This window comes from Chrysemys picta, chromosome 1 (genome assembly GCF_011386835.1).
Source record: "Chrysemys picta bellii isolate R12L10 chromosome 1, ASM1138683v2, whole genome shotgun sequence".
NCBI lineage: Eukaryota > Metazoa > Chordata > Testudines > Emydidae > Chrysemys > Chrysemys picta.
This window is the reverse complement of record NC_088791.1, coordinates 334,263,713-334,287,784: the sequence shown is the minus strand read 5'-3', so window position 1 is coordinate 334,287,784 and position 24,072 is coordinate 334,263,713. Positions and strand designations below refer to the sequence as shown.

Below are 24,072 nucleotides of genomic sequence, written 5' to 3'. Positions count from 1 at the left end.
CGACTTCAGCTACATTATTCACGTAGCTGAAGTTGCGTAACTTAGATCGACCCCCCCCTCCAGCGTAGACCAGGCCTTAGGAAGCAAAAAATCAAATGCACAACTACAAAATGGGGAACAACTGACTAGGCAGCAGGATCTGGGGATATAGTGAATCACAAATTGAATATGAGCAAGTAATGTGATGCAGTTTCTGGAAAAAATCAATTCAGACAATTAAGGTCATGACAGATGGACAAAAGGGAAAAATACATTCAGTGAAAGGCTGATTCACCGTCTTGTGGCCCTTTGAAGAAAGAAGAAAACAACAGCACATCACTGTCTGATACACTGCCACACTTTGCCAGCTTTTACTTAGCAAAATCTCCATGAAAATGGGCATGTGATTCATATACCGGTTCAGGTAACTGAAGTTCTCGTGCTCCCTAGAGGCCTGGGCAGCGGGTGACCAGCCGGCTCAGTGTAGTTAGTCCCGGCCTGGCCCCACCCCTCCTGCTCTCTTTCCCCTGCTGGAGCCCAGAGCCTCCCTCCCTGCGGCTGCCAGCCCCCGCCCCAGCTCCCGAGCGCCAGGCAGGCATTGCTTGTCCCCCCAAGTCCCCTCCTGCAGCCCCTCCACCCCAGTGCAGGGCAGGCAGCCCCGCCCCCCCAGCCCTAGCCTCAGCCTCAGCATGCTTCCCTGAAGAGAAGCAGCCAGTGTGCCTGGGCTGAGACCAAGGGAAAGCACAAGCAGGAGGGGGCCTTCCAGGCAGAGTGTGGGCGGGGCCACACTGGGCTGTCTAGGGAGGCATAGCCTCCCCCCGCCTACCATACGCACCAGTCATGCCTAGAGGCTTTCCAATAACAAAAGTCAGGGCCCTTTATTAGGAGCCTAAAAATTAATGTAGGAAACTAATTCCAAGAACCCATTTTTGGTGCTTGAGGTCCAAGTCACCTATAACATCCACCAGGCTAAATCCACTGCACAGGCCAGTGGCAGGAACATTTTAATTTTGCTGAAGTTGCTTTTTAGTTATAAAATTAGAGCATAGCAACGGAAAACACAAGAACAAGCATTTTGCAGCTCCCCCCAAAAAACAGTTAAGAATCTTTGTAATATATTAAAATGTAATTATTTCCATCCTCACTCTTGTATGACAGGTTGCAGTTTAGACTGAATAATAGTCAAAAAAAACCAAACCAACCAAAACCTGAAAACAGATTCTGATGGAAATGCTGGTATACTATATAGCAGTGGAAATGACACCACTGAAATGCATGAATGTTAGCAGACCCAGCCTATATTAGCTTGAACTTATCTAATGTTGGCACCATTAGAGAGATCTTAATTCCTTCTGTCAGCAGGTAGTAATATGCAGGTTCATCAATGTCTGCTTCAAAATGATAAAAGCTTTCATAAGTGCTGCTATTAGATTTTTTAAATAATGCACCTGTAACCCTGTTTGGTGCATTGTGAAGCAGTGACTGCCAATAACATGGGTGATTGGTTGGCAAAGGATCACTCTTTTTTCAGACTGTACAAGAAAAAAAAGCAATGTAAAACCCTAATCGTCCACTTTCAAGATGATTAATACCATGTTATATTTGTTTTTAAAAAACAGTAGAAAAGTATTAGAAGACAAAATATCAGCTTGAAAAGGACATGTCAAATCAGTACCAGCTAGTATAAGTAAAGACTAGTGGATGATGGAGCTAGATCCTCAGTTGGTGTAAATGTAGCACAGTTTTAATGGAGCTATGCCGGTTTACACCAGAGGAAGTTCTAGCCAACAGGTTTTGTCTGGATACAAAGCGTACAGCTCAGGTGTCAAGTTGTCAGCTGAATGCCTTGGATCTCTGAGGGCGCAAGATACTATCATTGTAGTATAGTTATTTATACTATTTATGTAAACCATTCTTTTTCTCCCTTTACTCTCGGCCATCAATAAGTTTAGGCTTGAAATTAGATGAAGGCTTCTAACCATCATAAGAGTGAAACTCTGGAACAGCCTTCCAAGGGGGACAGTGGGGCCAAAAAACCTGGCTTCAAGACTGAGTTTGATAAGCTTATGAAGGGGATGGTTATGATGGGACTGCCTACAATGGCATATGGCCCATCAGTGACTGCCAGTAGCAAAAATTCCCAACTGCTGGAGATGGGACACTAGATGGGGAGGGCTCTGAGTTAATACAGAGAATTCTTTCCCAGATATCTGTCTGGTGGGTCTTGCCCACATGCTCAGGGTCTAACTGATCACTATATTTGGGGTCGGGAAGGAATTTTCCCCCAGGTCAGATTGGCTGAGATCCTGGGAGTTTTTCACCTCTGCAACATGGGGCATGGGTCACTGCACATTTAAACTAGTGTAAATGGTGAATTCTCTGTAACTTTAAGTCTTTAAATCATGATTTGAGGACTTCCGTAACTCAGCCAGAGGTTGGGGTCTATTACAGGAGTGGGTGGGTGAGGTTCTGTGGCCTGCAATGTGTAGGAGATCAGTTTAGATGATCACGATGGTCCCGTCTGACCTTAAAGTCTATGAGGCAAGTTGTCTTTGTTGGATAGCTTAAGATTTCTTTTTTATTATAAATACAAAGTTGGGATCCTTTTTAATCTGTCTGCTACTTCTGTGAGGGCATATAAATTTGTTTTAAACTTTTTAGGTTTCCCACCAACAACAAGTATTCAACATATGTACATCCTGGATTAGAGAGGAGGAATTGACCAGGGGTTAAGATTCTTTGGAGACCTAGGTTTAATCCCCTACTCTGCCACAGACTTCCTGCATGACTTTGGGTAAATCACTTTGCTCCTCAGTTTCCCATCTGTAAAATTGGGATAATATCATCTCCCTACCTCATAGGAGTGTAATGAGGGTAAATCCATTAAAGACTGTGGGGTTCTCAGATACAATGGTAATGGGATTGGGGAAGTACCTAGGATATAGAAATTGTGACTGTTTTCCCTGAAGCCTGGTACAGTATTTATTATTTTAATATTCAAAAGAGCACTGGAGCATTAGTTTTAAACGGGTTTTGCATGCTATGGGGGATACTACCTTTGATAAGGGCACAAGTGGGGTGTAGGTAGAGCAGAGGTGGGCAAACTATGGCCCACGGGTCACATCTGGCCCACAGGGCCCTCCTGCCTGGCCCCTTAGCTCCTGGCCCGGGAGGCTAGCCCCCGGCCCCTCCCCTGCTGTTCCCTCTCCCCCGCAGCCTCAGCGCACCGCACCGCTGACGCAAATGCTGTGGGCTCTGAGCCGCGGCCTGACCGGTGCTGTGCTGCACAGTGGTGTGGCTGGCTCCAGCTGTAGCGCCACCAGCCACCGGGGCTCCAGGCAGTGCGGTAAGGGAGCAGCGGGGGTTGGAGAGTGGAAAGGGGAGTTCAGGGTGGTGGTCAGGGGGCGGGGTGTGGATAGGGGTTGGGGTGGTCAGAGGGCAGGGAACGGGGGGTTGAATGGGTGCAGGGTCCCGGGGGGGCAGTCAGGAAGGAGGGGGGAGTTGGATGGGGCGGCAGGGGGCAGTCAGGGGCAGGGGTTCCGGGAGCGGTCAGGGAGAAGGGGTGGTTGGATGGGGCGGGGGGGGAGGGCATTCAAGGGTGGAGGTTCTGGGGGCGGTCAGGGGACAGGGAGCAGGGGCGGTGGATGGGGCAACGGTCCTGGGAGGGAGTTGGATGGGGCAGGAGTCTCGGGGGGGAGCTGTCAGGGGGCAAGAAAGCGGGGGGCGGGGGGTAGGAGGCGGGGATCGGGCCACGCCTGGCTGTTTGGGGAGGCACAGCCTCCCCTAACCGGCCCTCCATACAATTTCCGAAACCTGATGCAGCCCTCAGGCCAAAAAGTTTGCCTGCCCTGGGGTAGAGAATAGATGTGTCAGAAGAGACAGGCTGTGGTGTGGTCCACAGCATGCAAAGCGATGTACTTACTTCCTTTGGCCTTATTTCAACTAGTCAGGATGAACAACATCCCTTTCATTACCGCAGGGTCAGGCTCCTATGTCCTCCCTATTCTGTTCATCATTTTTACCTTGTACTAAGGAGTTTAGATCCCAATTCGTGTTGCCCTGCACAGCACAGCAAAGTGCAAAAGGGTTCCACATCAGAATTCTACCCACCCTGTATTAGTGAATTGCAACAATGAATTGATCCCTTAAAGTTTGATCCTGCAAGGTGCCAAGTACTCTGGCCCTGATCCAGCAAAGCACTTAAGTATATATTTAACTTTAAGCCCATGCGTAGTCCCTTTGACTCCAGGTCAGTTTCCTGTGCAGTTCATTGGGCCCACTAGTGCTTAAAGTTACACATGTGCTTAACCGATTTGCTGGATCAGGGCCAAAGTGCACAGCACTTTGCAGGACCAAGCCGTTAATGGAAAAATGATATGCTTAGTGATTAGGCCATTAAATTCTATCCTGTTTGAGCTGGATATCTGCTTGCTTTGGGATCCTCACTGATCATTCACATGCCCCCACTTTTCCTAGTCATTTTATAATTTTCCTAGCCTTTTCCATACCCCATCCTCATGTTACAAGAGAAAGTAGTGTCCATGATCCCGTCCCTCCTGCCATGTAAGCATAAAGGAAGGGAAGGGGGTCATGACCACCCAGGCTGATAACCCAGGCTGTACACTTTATCTTTTTAAGTACAAAGAGCCTTCAGAATGTGTATGAATTCCCAGCTCTACCACGAGTGACTTGCGGCGTGATCTTGGGCAAGTTGCTTCAACCCGCCGTGCCTCTGTTTTCCCTGCCAGCCTTTGTCTTGTCTGTTTAAACCACAGATAATGTCACTGACGTCAATCAAGCCAGGATTTCACCCTTTTGGGCAGGGACTGGCTCTTACTATGTGTTTAACAGTGCCTAGCACCAGTCTCAGTCAGAACCTCTAGGAACTCCTGTAATACAAATAAATAATAATAGATCATAACATTAAAAATGAGATACACTCTTTTAACTTTTATTCTTCTGACATATGTTTCCTACACAGCATAGTTAAGCCTTCGTGTTTAACACCATGCATCAAGCCTAACTCCTCACCAAGAATATATTTATTGTACATGTTGAAATAATAAAAAACCTTTAATAATCTGAGGCTGTAAAGTATTTACTTCTCAGATTACAAACATTTTCACTGATCATTAATCTGCACAGAATGAGTTCTCTGAATAGCCTGTTAGCCCAAATAAGGAGGAGAAAGACCTATGTGGTATGCAGATAATCCCTCTGCAATACCTTTCCTCTGTGACATCCGGTACTGGTCACTATCACAGATGGGATACTTAACTTGATGGACCTTGAATCTGATCCAGTCTGGCAATTCCTATGTTCTAACAATTCTGAAGGTAAATGTGACTTGATAGCAACCAAATTTACAGTATAAACATTCACTAAATGTCACTAATGAATTCATTGCACAAGATTCTGGCACCATCAACAGAATAATGTTTCCATTTGTTAGACTTATTTTGTATTTGTTACGGTAGCATCCAGAGGCCCCAGTCAGAATTGGAGAGCCACTGTACTGTACAGTTTGTACACTATACAGCCCGAAGTTATGTTGCGATTACTTCTCACTAACATTTCTCCCATTTGTAATGAGATTACCCAGGTTTCCAAAAGCAAAGGAAATGATAAACAACATTGGTCTTGATATCTCTGGAGGGAAGATGCCTTTACATCTTACTACCTTCTATATTTTGAACAAATGCATTTATTAAGATTTTTAACACACACACTCTTTTTCAGGCACCCAGAGAAAAATCTCCTTCCCCTTTTAAAGATGCCAGCACACTCTGTGAGCTCACCCATTGCTTTGGCCTCTGAAACTTCAGGCCTGTAAACTCACTGATGACATATGCTCAGATCCTCAAAAGGTATTTTGGGGCCTCACGCCCACTGAAACCAATGGGAGTTAGATGCCTAAGTATCTTTGAGGATATGGACCTTAGTTCCTTAACTAGTCCTTCTCCTTATATCCACTACCTGCTCTTTACCAAATGTATTTACACCTTTAACTATCTTCAAATCAAACCTTGCCTTTGCACACTTGCTCTGAAGCTGGCATCACATTCCAAATGTCACTGCCAACTTTCTTTTCATTTTCTTTACTACTGACGGTAATGCTTCTTCCATCTGTCACTCTTTTAGATACAGGCTTCATATCTGGTAAGTTGTGAATATAAAAAAAACCCCTTGAAAGTATATATTTCCCCCCACAAAATATTTAGAAAACTAATGTCATGTCCAATTCATAGTCAGAATGAATGAGTCAAATCCAAATTGAAGCTGTAGTTTCAAAGACTTTAGGCCTTATAAATGAATCAAGTCTTTAGTGACAAGGAGTTTGTGTCCTATTGAGGCATTATTCGAACTGCCCCTGTTACTTCCTGTCTTTGGCCTATCCGTTATCAGCCTGACCAGTTGAGAATTTACTCCAAATCCTTCCAGCTGTTGAATAAGGCTTTAAATGACCAGATATCCTTCAGAAGGATTGTTCAAATCGCAAAAAGGGTTTGAGAATTATTTCCCCTACATAGGACTTTATTTTATATCCCCACATAGCACTTTATTGGATTTTTTTAATCCTTTTTTTTCGGATGTGCTCAAAACAAAACGTGACTCCTTGTGGGTCAAATTACACAAAGCTCATATTGACTATGTCTCACACAATTTACCAGGTAACATGTTCAATGAGGTGCAAAGCAAGTAGTGAAAGCAGGAAGAGGATGTGGAACAAACAGGACACATATGTTCTGTCTTAGGAACACAGTTTGAAATCTTGGAAAAATTGGGTACATAATTTGCCCCCAGGCATCTGACTTGCACAGCCAGCACTTGCTCAGCAAAGCACCATATGTCTCTTTAACCTTGATAGCTTTATAGGAGTTAGAGTTTTATAGAGTGCAGGATTGTTTAAAACTATCTCCAGTGTTTTAGGCACAAGCTAACCTTTCTTCAGTGTTAAGCAGGCTTCCTTTCACCTTTTTCTTCAACAAATATTTATGCGAGGCATTGCAAAAAACCAAACCTTTTATATTAATATTCAAGCTACTTTATGTTACTATTTAATTATTTCAGGGTAGCTATAGAGAATCTTAATCATTTATTTACTTTTCAGAATTCCCCTTCAAAACTCCATTGCCAAAAGGAAACTTTTTATTATAATTATTATTATTCGATATCTCCATTGTTCTTTTCCAAGAGTAATTCTGTTTCTTTGGGAGCTGAGCACAAAATGCTGATTGTCCTCATCTTGTTAATGATGATGCAGCCATACTATTTATTGTATCTCAGAAAACTATGCACTGGCACTAGGAGAAGAGATGGTGGTGACAGCTTTTGAGGTATCCGAAGCATTATGGGGTTGCATCGGATTGTATAACTTGACCAACACAGTTCAGCCATTATAACACTCAAAAAGCTCATTTCCTCTTGCAAATGTATTGGATGACTATAACAGCGTTTAAAAGAGAACTGGATAAATTCATGGAGGTTAAGTCCATTAATGGCTATTAGCCACGATGGGTAAGGAATGGTGTCCCTAGACTCTGTTTGTCAGAGAGAGGTGATGGATGGCAGGAGAGAGATCACTTGATCATTACCTGTTAGGTTCACTCCCTCTGGGGGCATCTGGCATTGGCCACTGTCGGTAGACAGGATACTGGGCTAGATGGACCTTTGGTCTGACACAGTACGGCCATTCTTATGTTCTTATGGTGTTGGGAGAAAAATAAAGGGTACCAAATTGATTTTTCACACCCAATTTGAAGGTAAACAATTAATAGATTCCAAGACCAGAAGGGACCGTTGCAATCATCTAGTCTCACCTGTATTACACTGGCCATAGAATTTCCCCAAAATATTTCCTTCAGTTTAATCCAGGTCTAATAACCCAATACAATTATGATTAGAGAAAAGCAATGAAAATTCCTAATAACTACAATGGAGCTTTCAATGGACTTCTTCAAAAACAAATCTGAGACTGTAGAACAATCCTACCTATGTTCATTTCAAAGTAAAACTGGAGTAACAGTGTTAAATTGGGGCCTAAAACTCTAAAATGACTTTTCAGAGTAGCCTATGATTTAAACCAGTGGTTCTCAACCGGGGGTATGCATATCCCTGTGGATAGGCAGAGGTCTTCCAGGGGGCACATCAACTCACCTAGATATTTACCTAGTTTTACAACCAGCTACATAAAAAGCACTAGCGAAGTCAGTTTAAACTAAAATTTCATAAAATGACTTGTTTACACTGCTTTATATACTATACACTGAAATGTAAGTACTTTATATTCCAATTGATTTATTTTATAATTATGTGGTAAAATGAGAAAGTCAGCAATGTTTCAATAGTAATGTGCTGTGACCCTTTTGTATTTTTATGTCTGATTTTGTAAGCAAGTCATTTTTAAGTGTGTGAAAATTGGGGATATTCAAGACAAATCAGACTCCTGAAAAGGGTACAGTACTCTGGAAAGGTTGAGAGCCACTGCTTTAAACAACTAACTCACTAACTGTCAGTCTTTCATTTGTGTTGTGTGAAAATCTGATCTGCTCAGAGTGTGTGAGATCAGAGTGGGACTCTTAGAAAAGACTTGGAAATTATGAAAACAACAAGGAGTCTGGTGGCACCTTAAAGACTAACAGATTTATCTGGGCATAAGCTTTCGTGGGTAAAAACCTCATCCGAAGAAGTGAGGTTTTTACCCACGAAAGCTTATGCCCAAATAAATCTGTTAGTCTTTAAGGTGCCACCAGACTCCTTGTTGTTTTTGTAGATACAGAGTAACATTGCTACCCCCTGATACTTGGAAATTATGTTCCTTCTGAAAATGAGGAGGGGGGATGCCAACATGATTCCATTAATTCCATAAACCAACATAAAAGCTGTAGCCTGCAGTAAAAATATAAATCTCTTCTAGAAATATCAACTAAGCAGAAAATGAAATAGTAGCAAAATATACCAAAAACCCCTTCCTGACATAATTATATACATAACAGGGTAGCCTGGTAGGCTTATAAAAACACAGCAATCAGAAGGTACATAAGAAGAAGCATCCATGTTTCATAAAACTATAATGAAAATGAACATGCATATATGTAGCTGGGCCAACCTATGTTGCTATTGTAACTAACAGTGTTTTGCTTACATTAAACTATTCCATAAAGAGCTCTCCCCATGGCTTTGAGACCAGGCTAGCTCGGTAAACAGCTCTTCCCTTTTTCTCCTTCTCTTTGCTGTCAACTGTGATGATCTGTCAAACAACAACATTTTACAATACCCACTCCCGACACAGAACTGAAAACAAGGTTTGATCAAACGGTGGGTTCGATGCTCAAATATAAACCATCCAGTCTTAAAATAAAACTGGGTGAAGTCCCATACAGCCCCCACAAAAGGAAGAACAGGTGGAAAAATGGGAGATAAACTTGCCACAGATACACTGCCCTGAACTAAAAGGTCTTATATACAATATTGGAAGCAGCCAGAGATTTATACCATTCTGCCATGGCTCCCTGATTAAAAGGACTAACTCAAAAACATGTAATGGAGAGATTACAGTAGAGGATGCTATATATAAGCTTGACAAATGTAATGCAATACACACTGTCGCCTCAGGGCATGCCATGATCCCTTGTAGCTCCCTAAAATTAATATGTACCGCTGTAAACCTATTATAAGGAATGCATTGAATATACAGAGGACGCAAAAACTAAGATAGCTATGTAATGCAGTTGGCCATTTTTTAATGGCCATGGCTGTATTTTATGGTATGGATGCGCCGAAGTGTTTATTAATCTGAGTCTGGGATTATATAAAAGTAGAACAATGAAGAAGCATTGGTGGAATACACAAAAATTTAATTTTGGGGTTCTGCTGATGAACGACTTGAACTCCACTCTCACCTTTTATGGGGTCGGATCCCTTTGCCACCTTTGTATTATGACCTTCCAGAGCAGCGATATCTGAATATGCATCATTACTCCAAAAACAGGTGCCAAGTTTCTAGGAATGTGCATATCATTAAAATGAAAAATATGCTAAAAATCATTCAGGGACTATGCCTGCAGTCTCCCATTGATTTTAATGGGAATTTTGGGAGTGCCAGGCATGCAGATCAGGCTAAAAAGTCCAGGAGGAATCGAACACTAAGCGGTAGACATCTCCTCTCTCCCTGAAGTGCAGCCAGAGTTACTGACAAGACCAAAGGGAAGATGTACATGCTTTAGAGAAGACGGAAATGCTGACAGCTTCCCACTTGTTGCATAGGTTTAATTCATACTGTCATGATTTTGACAAGTATCACACAACAGGAATGACAACCTCGCAACCTTTCTCTGGAGACCAGCACTTCATTCTCTGGGGCAAGTGAGTGCTTTGTTTTCATTCCACTGCAGTTTATTATTGTATTGCAATGTTTTAAAAGGAAGATGTGTGTTAAATAGGAGATAAAAGGGGCCTGATTCTCCTCATGCTTAAATTCTGGTTTTGTTCTGGAGTAACTCTATTCCATGGAGTCACTCCTGATTTAACCACCATCAGAAATGAATCAGACAGTTTTCAAGACTGTTTTATTAGCCAATAAACCCTTGGGTTAATTTTCAACTTGTGTGCTGGGCCCCTGGTTTCCATTAACAATCATGACAGCCAAGTGGCTAAATCCACACATTGAAGATGTAGCTCTCTCTGTCTTTTGACACTATACACTGATTTGGGATGCTAGGGGTACAAAGTTCATTTTGAGATTTATGGGTTTCATTTTTATGCTTTGATCTGCTTAGATGTGTTTGGGCAACGCAAGATTCCCATGCTAGCATGTGTCCTGGTTGGTGTGATTTCTCAGTTTCTAAACTCAACAGGATTTGCACCCCTACATACAAGATATTCAGTGTGAACCACCAATGTAAGAGCCCAGAAGTCAATGGGAGCACAAATGGAATAGCTGTAGAATCTGGCCCTTCATGTATTCTTTGTAGACTGAAAGATCGCCATGATGGTAGCACAGAGATGGAGAGAAACACTGCAAGTTACTGAATTTTGTGGTCTAGCAAACACGCGAAGAAATAGGATGAAGGGATTAAAGAATACTCCATCAGCAGGTTGAGCACCACTAATTGGAGGGTTCAGCATGGATTTGTGACATTTGCAGATTGGGGGTCCCAGGGGTGGGTAGGAGCACGAGCATTGCCGTAGTCCCACTTCCAGACAATACTGAGTGCCATGAGAGGGAATTCAGCCACAAGGACTTGTTCCACACTGGCCCTCCCTCAGCACTGCAGCACAACCTCAGGGGTCTGGGCTCCCTTAGACAGCTGACCCCCAAATCCATTTTCAGTGTGGCCTTCTGAGTTTCAGATGAGCGAGATTCTACTGTTGTTTCTATCTGCAGATTGGCCTTGTGGTTTGCTTGACACTGGCACAGTTTGTACTCCCCCCCCCCTCCCCAGATTGGCTTTTCCTTTTCAGAGAGTGGGATAAACACAGGGACACTCTAATATTTTGTTACTACTGTATGTTGGCCCGACTGGAGCAGGGTGGTTTCTGTAGGAATATCTTTGATTAACTGCTTCCCAAGAGGTGACCCTCTGGGATAGTCCAGGCAGGAAGGAGGAGATGGCTCAAGATGCTCAGCTAACAGCTTCCAATTAAGGGTGGTTAAGGGATGCTGCAAGAAGTATTAGCTCCAATGACTCTGGCTCCATCCCCAGAAAGCCTATGGAGATTGTTTGACCAAGAGGGGCCAGAGCCCACCAGCATTTGAAGAAGCCTCTTGGATAACAAAGGGCTTTTTACAGGGTTTACATTGGCATTCATGTATGAGCAGGTGGAGTCCTAGACTGACTTACAGAGGGGCGAATGAAGAAGTTAAGTCTGCCTAAGTCACCAGCATGGGATGCTCATACTTTTAGGTAAGATAGACATGCATACAGGTTGTTCATAAATTGTCTTTCCTCTAATGCTTTGTCCCATTTGCAAAACAGAAATAATTTGTTTGAAGAAGGCTGCTGGTCAACATTACTGGTCACAGATCCCGGAAGGGAGGAAACACATGTCCCCAAAACTCAGTCAGACCTGCAGCAGAATACAAAGGACAGCATTCCCAGGTCCTTGCTTAAGACTGGGAGAAATCATGGGATTCTACCCAGAGACAGATAAGGGCCACACCTGCTCTCTGAGGTGGGTGCACTCAGAGAGATCAGAAGAGGGAACATGTACAGCCAGCCCTACAACCATGACAGAGAGTAAAACAAACTTTTTGAGATCAAAAATATTTAAAATAAAACACGAATGAGTAAAATTAAGATGAGCAACAAAAAAAAAGTGCAGTATGAAACGAGGAGGGCTCTGCATGTGAAAGTCATTCAAGCCCTTGGTAAAGGACAAAAATTATGGAAACTAGACTTAAAATAAATTATAATATTTCATCTGTGGTCTGTGAAGATCATTAGTGTCTGTGACCCATAAGCTGTAAAATCTTTAATATCCATAGAAACATGTTTTTTGTGTTCCTGCACCTAGCACAAAAATATGGTTATTGCAGTTAACTGAATTCCCTATAACCCAATGGGCATTCATGGTCTTCAACAGGTTAATGTGAAATTAATTTGCACTAATCCACCCAAGACCAGAGACACCCAATCCAATCTGACTGTAGTGGCATTTACCGTAGAACAGTATCTCTCTGTTCCCTTGCATGTTGCTCTGAGCCGTTGAGACATAAACCAATTTTAGTGTTCGCCTGCAATGAAACTCTTATGATAGTTCTCAGTCTTCCTTACTTAAACTTACTGTGGAGCTCACTCACCTCCAAATGAATAGGTAATATGCTGACTCTTGATGTAGAGATTAAAGGGATAACATATTAGGCCAGCATGTCTCCACTGTTCCCTGATTGCCACCAAAGGACTGGTATATTGGTATAGCTCACTGTAGACTGCTCTCTGGGGTGACTTACTGATTCATTCTGAGAGAGGTTACTTTTGACTTGCAATGCACGTAGTGGAAGTTCTCCCCGCTGTTGCATGCGGGGGAGGAGGGAGGCAAGGGCTGTGGATGAAGTTGCAAGTGCACATATTTCTGAAACAACACAGATAGCAACTTCTTAGGAAGGAGCACATCTTCCCTTCTGGGCTACAGGCAAGGTGACAAAGTAATGATAATCTTCCAGGATCTGAAAGGCATAAGGAGAATGTAGGTGAACTGAAGGCCAGCATCAGAGATAATATAGAGTTGCAGACCAGGACGAGGGAAGACGGCTGACTCCCATGCCTCTTGTGTCTATCACTCTACTAATGAAACTGGCCTTGCAACAGATGGAAAATTTCTGATCCTCTAACATTAGGAAGCAGTAACAAAAGTCACCTGTCAGATACAAAATCGTCATGCAAAAGCGTGAGTTAAGCTTCACAGCTTAAACCAGAGTGTCTTGTAACTGTTCAGTGCTCTTGCCTGTAGAAGAAGTAAACCTAGTAACTCTCAGGAACAACAGAAAGCTACAAGCTCCATCTAGTTCATTCTACTTCTAAATAATATTCTGTATTTTTACAGCATAGCATCCTTCATCAAAGGGTTACAATCACATTCCTCCCCTTTAAGTGCTTGTATCTTTCTCATTTCAGGGTGCAGCTCCTGTTGCTGCCTTTGGTAATGTTTTCTGAACAAAGTAGCCCTTTAGTGTGGATATGCTGCAAAAGTGAAGCAGAACTCCTTCCTCATAAGCCGGCTCTAGTGCTGGAGACCTTGTTAGCTCTCCTTGACGCCTGCCCCGTAGCTCACTAGTGCTTCAATATCCTTCCTTCTCCAAATCTGACCTAGCCCCTTGCAGCATCCCTTCTACATATCCTGCAATCAAGACCATGTTCCACAACACCTCACCAGTGGCTCACAGATGCCAGGTCAATACACCTTAGGCTACTATTTCCATGGATCCCAATGAACTCTGAGCCACAGATCCCACTTCTTGGCTTTAACCTGCTGTTCATCACCTCAGCTGCAGCTGTCTGGGCTCATTTTGATGTGTCCTGCACACCAGCCCAGGTGCAAGGAGTAAGTAATCCTCCATCTCCTTCTGAGTCCCACCCATTTGCTTCACCTCTCCAAAAACTCCCCTCAACCTTGCCTCACACTTTGTAGAGCACTAGGCAGGTTTCTCTGATTTTCCAACTTCTGCCAGATACTGGGCTGATTTGGTTTCATTGTCTCTTCATTATCAGCTCAGGTATTTCATCAATTAGTGATTGACTGTGATGATTCAAGGCATAATTTTCCACCATCATTACTTTATACTTTCCTTTTCATAAGGCCATTTACTTCTAATACAGTTGACTACATGAAGGCATAAGTAAAAACACAGTAGAATTAAAGTGAATAAAGGTTATTAAAACAACATCTCTTTTGGATAAAGAGAAAGCCTGATAGATCAAGTGGACTTGGTTGAATTTTTTATGTAACATTAAATATTAATGAAGATAAAACTATACTATTTTATTAATTTAAAGAACAACAGAAACCTGGGAAGAGCAGACTGTTCAAAGCTTAGAGGATACATTACAGGTGGTTATAATCTAACTGCATCTCAGCCTTAAATCTTTTATAAGCTAGCTTCCAATTGAATATCATGGCACAATTTATATTTTTAAAAAGTGATTCTAATTATAGGCCCAATGCAACTTTCATGTGTTATTAACTCGGTATGGAACAGGAATGTCTGAACGGATTTTAATGAGATTTTGCACATTACCAGACATTATCAGTGAAGCAAACTATTTCTGTTTTCAGACGTCTAGCTCCTGCAGGCTCTAAAAACTCCACACCTGACAATGAAGATTTTGCATGGAAAGGGCGAGACAAAAGTCAGCGTACTAGAGGCATTACACATGGCTCTGTTGTTACAGCAGGCACAACGGTATTACAAAGAGCACTACTAAAGGGAGACTAGCACCCTTTGAAGTTAAATGGCTCCAACTGCTGCTCTATTACTGAACTAGAGAATGCAGGTTATATTTCTGCCTGGGTGTGTTTTAAAACTTATCCCACTGCATGGTTGTGGATATCCGGGTTTTATTTGGTCATAAATTGAAATAAAATGGATTAGACCAACAGGAAAAAAAAAAAGGAAGATCTTTTCAAAGCTATATTAATCAATGTTAAACTGCCCCACAGCCCCATGGATCCTCACTAAGGGGCTGAGAACAAGTATAACTGTCCTGTGGCCTGTGCTCTATCCCAGCACAGCCCTACTACTTCTCCTCTTAACAATGACTTTGTCTCACCCCTCTTAGGCCTTGTCTACACTACGAGAGTAGTTCGATTTTACTTGCATCGAATTTTTGTAATCGATATTGCAAAGTCGAACGTGTGTGTCCACACTAAGGACAGTAATTCGACTTTGTGCGTCCACACTAACGGTGATAGCGTCGACATTCGAAGCGGTGCACTGTGGTCAGCTATCCCACAGTTCCCGCAGTCCCCTCTGCCCATTGGAATTCTGGGTGTAGCCGGCAATGCCTTCTGGGTAACAAAATGAGTCGAGGGTGCTTTTGGGAAACTGTCGTCATCCGTCCATCACTCCCGCCCTCCCTCCCTGAAAGCGCCGGCGGGAAAACAGTTCGCGCGCTTTTCCAGTCATTGACAGCGCGGACGCCACTGTACTCCGAGCATGGAGCCCGCTGCGACCATCGCTGCAGTTGTGGCCGCTCTCAACGTCTCGCAGCTTATCATAAAGGTTTCCCTGAGGCAGATGCAGAAAAGTCAGGCAAGGAGGCTACGGCACCGCGGTGATGTCCTGAAGTCTGAGAGTAGCACAGACCTGTCAGAAAGCAGGCGACCCAGCGCCGAGGACATCACAGTGGCAATGGGTCATGTTGATGCCGTGGAACGGCGATTCTGGGCACGGGAAACAAGCACTGAGTGGTGGGACCGCATAGTACTGCAGGTCTGGGATGAATCCCAGTGGCTGCGAAACTTTCGCATGCGGAAGGGAACTTTCCTGGAACTTTGTGAGTTGCTGTCCCCTGCCCTGAAGCGCAGTGACACCCGGTTGCGAGCTGCACTGAGTGTACAGAAGCGAGTGGCCATAGCCCTGTGGAAGCTTGCAACGCCAGACAGCTACCGGTCAGTCGCGAACCAGTTTGGGGTGGGCAAATCTACCGTGGGGGTTGTTGTGATGCAAGTAGCGAAGGCAATCGTTGATGTACTGCTGCCAAAGGTAGTGACCCTGGGAAACGTGGAGGCGATCATAGATGGCTTCGCAGCGATGGGATTCCCAAACTGCGGTGGGGCCATAGATGGAACTCACATCCCTATCCTGGCACCGGACCACCAGGCCACCCAGTACATTAACCGAAAGGGATACTTTTCCATGGTGCTGCAAGCACTGGTGGACCACAGGGGACGTTTTACCAACATCTACGTGGGATGGCCGGGCAAGGTTCATGACGCTCGTGTTTTCAGGAACTCTGGTCTGTTTAGACGGCTGCAACAAGGTATTTACTTCCCGGACCACAAAATAACTGTTGGGGATGTGGAGATGCCTATAGTCATCCTCGGGGACCCAGCCTACCCGCTAATGCCCTGGCTCATGAAGCCCTATACTGGCGCCCTGGACACTGAAAAAGAACTCTTCAACTACCGGCTGAGCAAGTGCAGAATGGTGGTGGAGTGTGCTTTTGGCCGTCTCAAGGGGAGATGGAGAAGCTTACTGACTCGCTGTGATCTCAGCGAAACCAATATCCCCATTGTTATAGCAGCTTGCTGTGTGCTCCACAATCTCTGTGAGAGCAAGGGGGAGACCTTTATGGCGGGGTGGGAGGTTGAGGAAAATAGCCTGGCTGGTGATTACTCACAGCCAGACAGCCGGGCGATTAGAAGAGACCAGCGGGAAGCGCTGTGCATCCGGGAGGCTTTGAAAGCAAAGTTCCTGAGTGAGCAGGGTAACCTGTGATTTTATAGTTTGTGTACTGAGAAGCTAAACCTGCCCCCGTTTCTTTACCCAGGTAATGTTGACTATCCTATCCAGTTACATACCCCCTTCACCCCCCCTCCAACACAGGTGTCGAAATAAAAATAGTTCTACTTTGTTAAAGCACACCGTTTTCTTTAATACTGTTTTAGCGGGAATTTTTTAAAACTGGGACGCAGACTGTGGTGCGGGGCGGGTCTAGTGTTGTGATGCGAATGCAGCTTCTAAACTCAAGGATTGACAGGCTCCGCTGCGGTGGGATGCTTGTTTCAACGGAGCCTGTCACCCCTCCTGATCGGGACTGTGTGTATGGGAGGTCTATTTGACTTTGTGGCAGGGGGAGGACGGTTACAGATCCCATGCTGTGTGGCTCTGTGATCCTGTCTAAGGACCGGCGCTTAAGATCTGTAACTGCCCTCCCCCGCCACAAAGTCACAGAGCAACCCACCCCCCCCAACATTACATCAAAACAACCTCCCAGACTAACCGGGGCAACTAGTCACTGCATCACTGCACTGTGTATGTGCCCTGCTGCTGTGCCTGCCCCCGACTATGTACCCTGCCAAAGGAGACTGTCCTGTCCAATTTCCAACCCCCTTTCCCCTCCTCCTCCAAAAGAACATGATTGAAACAGTAGTTAACAGAAACGAATTTTTTATTATCAACTACACATGGCATTGGGAGGTGAAACTTGGACGTGGGCTTGTGTCAGGCGGGAAGGAAAGAACTTTTCAAATTTTGGGAAATGAGAGCCTTCTGCTACTAGAGCTCTCTGCAGGGGTGGAGTGAGAGTTAGCAGGGACTCTGCCGCCTCTCCTTCTTTGCACTTTGGGTGAGGTGGGTATGGGACTTGGTGGCGGGGGAGGGCGGTTAGAGATGGACTGCAGCGGGGCTCTGTCCTCCTGCCTCCGTTCCTGCAGAACATCCACAAGGCGCCGGAGTGTGTCCGTTTGCTCCCTCAGTAGTCCAAGCAGCGTTAGAGTCGCCTGCTGGTCTTCCTGCCGCCACCTCTCCTCCCGATCCATGTTGGCTTGGTGCATTCGGGTCAAGTTCTCCCGCCACTGGGTCTGCTGTGCTGCCTGGGCTTGGGAAGAGGCCATAAGCTCAGAGAACATGTCCTCCCGTGTCCTCTTCTTCCTACGCCTAATCCGCGCTAGCCTCTGGGAGTGTGATTCCAGGCTAGGTTGTGAGACAGTCGCAGACGGGGCTGTGGAAATGGGAAAAAGGGAGTGAATTCCTCTGAAAGATAAATGTAGTTGTGAACAAAGAACATAGTCTTTCTCTGTGAACAAGACCATGCACAGCACCTTTCACATGCGCACTCAGCACAAGGTCGAATTCTCGGCCTTCGCATTCTGTGCCTGGGGTCTTGAACAGCACATTTGAGAAGCGAGGCAGCACAACGGAATTTCTGTTGCAGGCAGACATGGTAAGCCGTACACTTGTGGCAGTTTAAAACTTTTATATTACCACTGGCCTCATTTCACATTTAAATCAATGTCAGTCCCTGCTGCCAGCAATCCGGCAAGCGGGAACTCTGCCCCTGTCCCACCCCCTCGCGGCTGTCCCCGGGAACGATCCCTTTCGGCTGCCCCTCTCCCGCCTCCACCGCGTGGCTGCAAACCAGCGGTGACAGTTCTGTAAAGGAACGGGAAAGCAGTCCCAACACTAACATTCCCCTACCTAATTAAAAGCAGGTCACCATGGCCGACATCACCCTGATGAGGATCTCCGAGAGCGACAAAGAGAGAATGCTCCGGGAAAGCCTCCAAAGACCAGGGCCGTATGCCGCCCTGCTGTGCAGAGCAATGATCCCCGAGTACCTGATAATCTCGTGGCGCGGCAACGTGTCGTACTTCGGAGGACCCAATAAGGCCGCTCTCCCCAAGAACCTCATGCAACGGCTTTCAAGTTACCTCCAGGAGAGCTTCATCGAGATGTCCCAGGAGGATTACTGCTCTATCCCCGCACATATAGACCGCATTTTACTGTAGCTGCAGTAGCAGGGAATACACAGTAGAGCGGCTTGTGCAGGACAATCACTGAAAACCGGACATTGCTAGATTTCTTTTCAAAACTTGCACTGCCCCTTACTAAACCGTTAAGCGCCTAGGGCACACTAATCATGAACAACCCATTCTTTTAATTGTTAATATTCCTGTTTTGTTAAAAATAAATGTTTAGATGTTTACAACACTTACTGGCTGATCCTTCACCAGATTCTGTGTCCGGGGTAATGGCTGGGGACGCTTCGTAGGGGATCTCTGTAAGGGTGATGAAGAGATCCTGGCTGTCGGGGAAATCAGCGTTGTGAGAGCTGCCAACTGCCTCGCCCTCCTCATCTCCTTCCTCATCTTCCCCGTCCCCTAACATGTCTGAGGAACCGGCCGTGGACAGTATCCCATCCTCAGAGTCCACGGTCACTGGTGGGGTAGTGGTGGCGGCAGCACCGAGGATGGAATGCAGTGCCTCGTAGAAACGGGATGTCTGGGGATGGGATCCGGAGCGTCCGTTTGCCTCTTTGGTCTTCTGGTAGCCTTGTCTCAGCTCCTTGATTTTCACGCGGCACTGCGTTGCATCCCGGCTGTATCCTCTCTCTGCCATGTCTTTAGAGATCTTCTCGTAGATCTTTGCATTCCTTCTTTTGGATCGCAGCTCGGAAAGCACGGACTCATCGCCCCACACAGCGATGAGATCCAAGACTTCACGATCAGTCCATGCTGGGGCTCTCTTTCTATTCACAGACTGCATGGCCATCACTGCTGGAGAGCTCTGCATCGTTGCCAGTGCTGCTGTGCTCGCCACGATGTCCAGACAGGAAATGAGATTCAAACTGGCCAGACAGGAAAAGGAATTCAAATTCAAATTTTCCCGGGGCTTTTCCTGTGTGGCTGGTCAGAGCATCCGAGCTCGCACTGCTGTCCAGAGCGTCAACAGAGTGGTGCACTGTGGGATAGCTCCCGGAGCTATTAGCGTCGATTTCCATCCACACCTAGCCTAATTCGACATGGCCATGTCGAATTTAGCGCTACTCCCCTCGTCGGGGAGGAGTACAGAAGTCGAATTAAAGAGACCTCTATGTCGAACTAAATAGCATCGCAGTGTGGACGGGTGCAGGGTTAATTCGATTTAACGGCGCTAACTTCGACATAAACGCCTAGTGTAGACCAGGCCTTAGCCTTCTTCTAGTCCCTACTGTCACCCTTTGAAAAAGCCCCAGGAGGCAGCCAGCCACACTGTTTCCCAGCTACCTGTGTCAGCAGCTGGCTTACTGCTCCATGCCAGAGCCTCTGACTCCATGCCAGAAAGCTGCCATTCACCAGCGCACATTGCCATCTGCTGCTGTTGCCTGGGCTGAGGGAAGGGACACCATGGCTGCAAGGGGAGTTTCGGTGGGAGGGATTGCTAGGGGGAAAAGGAGGTTCCAAGCCAGAGGGGGTAGGAAGGATTCACTCCAGGCAGGGCCACAGATTATCCCTTTCCCCCATCACAGCAGTCTACAGTGGCATCGCTAGATGCTTGTATATAAATCACCCTCCGTTTATATCTCCCCGTGAAGTGGCCAGTCTCCTAAGGGTTAACAGAGTGGTAGCTGGTTACTTGTGATGAAAATCATTGTGGCTCCATTAGCATTCTAATTTTTCTCTACCACAATAAAGACATACGTCAACAAATTTTTCCCCCCAAAAGTATCATTAAGAAATACAACTAAAAGAAGCCATTACAGAAGTGACAGCTGCTAAGAATCTCTGTGACTTTCGTGTCTGCCCTTCCCCCGAGAGGTCAGTGTCATTGCCGGCGGAGGGAACAGCTGTACCACACTTATGAAAGGCAGAAAGGACTACAGAATGAAAGAAGCCCTTTGGCAACTTTTAAGGCTGGAAGGCCTGTCAACCTTATTTACATTTTGATTTGCATACCGTTGCCCACAATACATTGCACTTGGGTACTGTTTTAAAGTATTTCTTTCATTTCAGTTATCATGACCTTTAGTCTTGCTCTTGTTTCCCTCTGGGGGGCTGAAACCCAAGCTTGCTGAGACAACCGCAATGCTAACAGCAGTGAGTGCCAAAATGAGTAGGACATGTTTTCGATTCCAAAGCCAACAGGGAACATTGTGATCATCGCACCAGACTGCCTGTGTAACAGAGGCCATAGAACTTCCTCAAATAATTCCTAGAGTACATCTTGATTTAAAAATTGTCAGTGATGGAGAATCCACCGTGACCTGTTGGTAAATTATTCCAATGGATAACTATTCTTATTGTCAAAAATGTATGCCTTATTTCCAGTCTGAAAATTTCTAGCTTGAACGTCCAACCATTCTATCATGTTATACTTTCTCTGCTATCCTGAATAGCCCATTATAAAATATTTGTTGCCCACGTAGATATTTATAGACTGTAATCAAGTCACTCCTTAACCTTCTCTCAATTAAGATAAACAGATTGAGCTCCTCAAGTCTATCACGATAAGGCAGGTTTTCTAATCCTTTAATCATTCTTGTGGTGCTGCTCTGAACCCTCTCCAATGTATCAACATCCTACCTGAATTGCAGACACCAGAAGTGGACACATTATTCCAGTGCCACATGCAGAGGTTAAAATAACCTCTCAGGTACCACTCAAGATTCCCCTGTTTATGCATCCAAGGCTGTATTATTCCTTTTGGCCACAGCACTGGGAGCTCATGTTCAGCTGATTACTCCTCCCCCATACCTCCCAAATCTTTTTCAGAGCCACTGTTTCCCAGGATAGGGTTCCCCATCCTTTAAATATGGCCTACATTTTTTGTACCTAGACGTGTACATTTACATTTAACCATATTAAAACACATATGGTTTGCTTGCGTGCAGCTGACACATGGCTCTGTATCAGTGACCTGTTCTCTTTGTTATTTACCACTCACCCAATTTTTGTGTCATCTGCAAACTTTATCAGGGATGATTTTATGTTTTCTTCCAGGTCATCAATAAAAATGTTAAATAGTGTAGGGCCAAGAACCATTCCTTACGGGACCTCAGTAAAAACACACCCATTCTATGATGATTCCCTGTTTACAATTACATTTTGAGACCTCTCTGTTATCCAGCTTTTAATCCATTTAATGTGTGCCATGTTAATTTGACATCTTTCTAGTTTTTTCATCAAAATGTCATGCAATGATAAGTCAAACATCTTACAGAAGTCTAAGTACATTACATCAACACCGTTACCTTATTCAGCCAAACCAGAGACCTCTTTTTGATGAGATTACAAGTTAATGTGACAGGATCTATTTTCCATAAACCCATGTTGATTGGCATTAATTATATTACCCTCCTTTAATTCTTTCTTAATCAAATCCCATATCAGCCACTCTATTATCTTGCCCAGGATCTATGTCAGACGGACATGCCTAAAGTTATCCGATCATCCTGTTTCCCCTTATAAAATATTGGCACAACAACATTAGCTTTCTTCCAGTCTTATGGAACTTCCCTGGTGTTCCAAGACTTATTGAAAATCAACATTAACAGTCCAGCAAGTTCCTCAGCTACCTCTTTTAAAACTCTTGGATGCAAGTTATACAGACCTGCTGATTTTAAAATGTCTAACTTTAGTAGCTGCAGTTTAACATCCTCCTGAGATCCTAGTGGAATGGAAATAATATCACCACATGGTATGAATACACCATCTGTTTTTCCCCCCAAAATACTGAACGGGAATATTTATTGAAGACTTCTGTCTTTTCTGCATTATACCATTCTACCATTTCTATCTAGTAATGGACCAATACCTTTGTTAGAATTATTCCCCCCCCCCAATATACTAAAGAACTCCTTCTTAGTGTTCTTAACTCTGCTAGCTATAGATTTCTCCTTATGGACCTTAGCTTTTCTTGTCAATTTTTTACAATTCCTAACTTCTGATTTATATTCATTACTATCACCTGTACCTAAGTTACCATTCATTTTTGTTCTGTGATCAGTTCCTCTTTATCTGTCATTTGAGATCTTATTCAGAATTTCTCCTTATTGAATGCAACACTTTTTGAGTTAGGTCATTGTCATCTATAATATCTAGAATTCTAAGGATGTTGAAATACTGTCACAATGAGACCTCCAGCATATGTCACTTAAACTGAAATCCCCCATGATCACACAGCTTTTTTCCTTACACATTATAGGTACATGCATAAGGAGCCAGCCATCCTATTCCCTCATGTGGTTTGATAGTTGGTAGCAGACACCAACTAATTCCCCTTCTTGTGCTTTATCTGGCAGGACATTGATCCATAAGCATTCAAGATAATTTTCTTCTGAAAATTGTGAACATGGGCTAAGCTGATCATCAGGATGAAAACTGGCAAACATCCTTTCCATGTTGACAGCCACTCCTCCAACCAAACCAGAAATATCTGCATTAAGACATCTGAAGTAAGAAGCTTGTTGGAGGGAAGAAATAGTTATGGAGGAGTGGCAGCTGTTAAGAATTTTCTCAGGCAAGTTGAATGAATTTGATCTTCCAAAAAAAAAAAAAGATTTTCTGGAGACAGTTTTCTTCCAGCTCTTGTGAAGTGCATTTTGGCATTAAATTTATGAGTACTTTTGTGAAACCAACCTTGAAGGGTTCAGATAGCCCTAGTGACTACCATCAAAACCAATATCAGTATCTTTCCATGGACTGGCTAGCAGCAAGCATAGTTGATTCATAGATTTTAATGCCAGTAGGCACAATTAGATCATGAAGTCTGATCTCCTGTAAAATACAGACCATGTTCAGAACTACCTTCAGTATCTATTGGATAAAGTTGGTGTTAAGTCCCCTGAGAATCCAGGCCCCTCCAGTGGCAAACAGTGCACAAAGAAACTCCCTTTCTGCTTGTGAATTAAGAAAATAATTTACTCTTCTCCTATTCCCCCCACTAGACATCACTTACATGAGTTTTAATGTCACATCTTCAGCTGGTTTTCATCGATGCAGACAGAAAAGAAAGAGTTTGCATATTACCTTTAAATGGCAGCAATTCCATTCCAAAGGGTAAATGAATGAAAATGGCATTAAAAACCTTGTTGAATTCTTAGGAAAATGTCAGTAAACTTTTTGTAGACAAAGGCTCATTTTCACATCTCCATTCTATACAGATCTGATAAA

The 24,072-nt window shown here is 44.3% G+C and overlaps 2 protein-coding genes across 24 annotated transcripts in view; both read right to left on the bottom strand.

The window, feature by feature from the left end:
- DLG2 (discs large MAGUK scaffold protein 2) overlaps positions 1-24,072 on the bottom strand; it is a 1,449,438-nt gene that overhangs the window by 134,843 nt on the left and 1,290,523 nt on the right. The window lies entirely within an intron of this gene.
- On the bottom strand, positions 17,574-19,846 carry LOC135980941 (uncharacterized). The gene is made up of 2 exons (XM_065581724.1): positions 19,138-19,846; positions 17,574-18,143 (listed from the first exon to the last, which is right to left on the bottom strand). The coding sequence occupies exons 1-2, from the start codon at positions 19,712-19,714 to the stop codon at positions 17,668-17,670; spliced, it is 1,053 nt and encodes a 350-aa protein (XP_065437796.1). The 5' UTR covers positions 19,715-19,846; the 3' UTR covers positions 17,574-17,667.

What these genes read in the sequence shown, in the direction of transcription:
- LOC135980941 (XM_065581724.1), bottom strand. Translation starts at nt 19,714, where the DNA reads ATGCAGAGCTCTCCAGCAGTGATGGCCATGCAGTCTGTGAATAGAAAG. An exon ending in ATCTGGTGAAGGATCAGCCA is followed by an intron (nt 18,144 to 19,137) that starts GTAAGTGTTGTA and finishes CCATTTCCACAG; the next exon opens with CCCCGTCTGCGACTGTCTCA.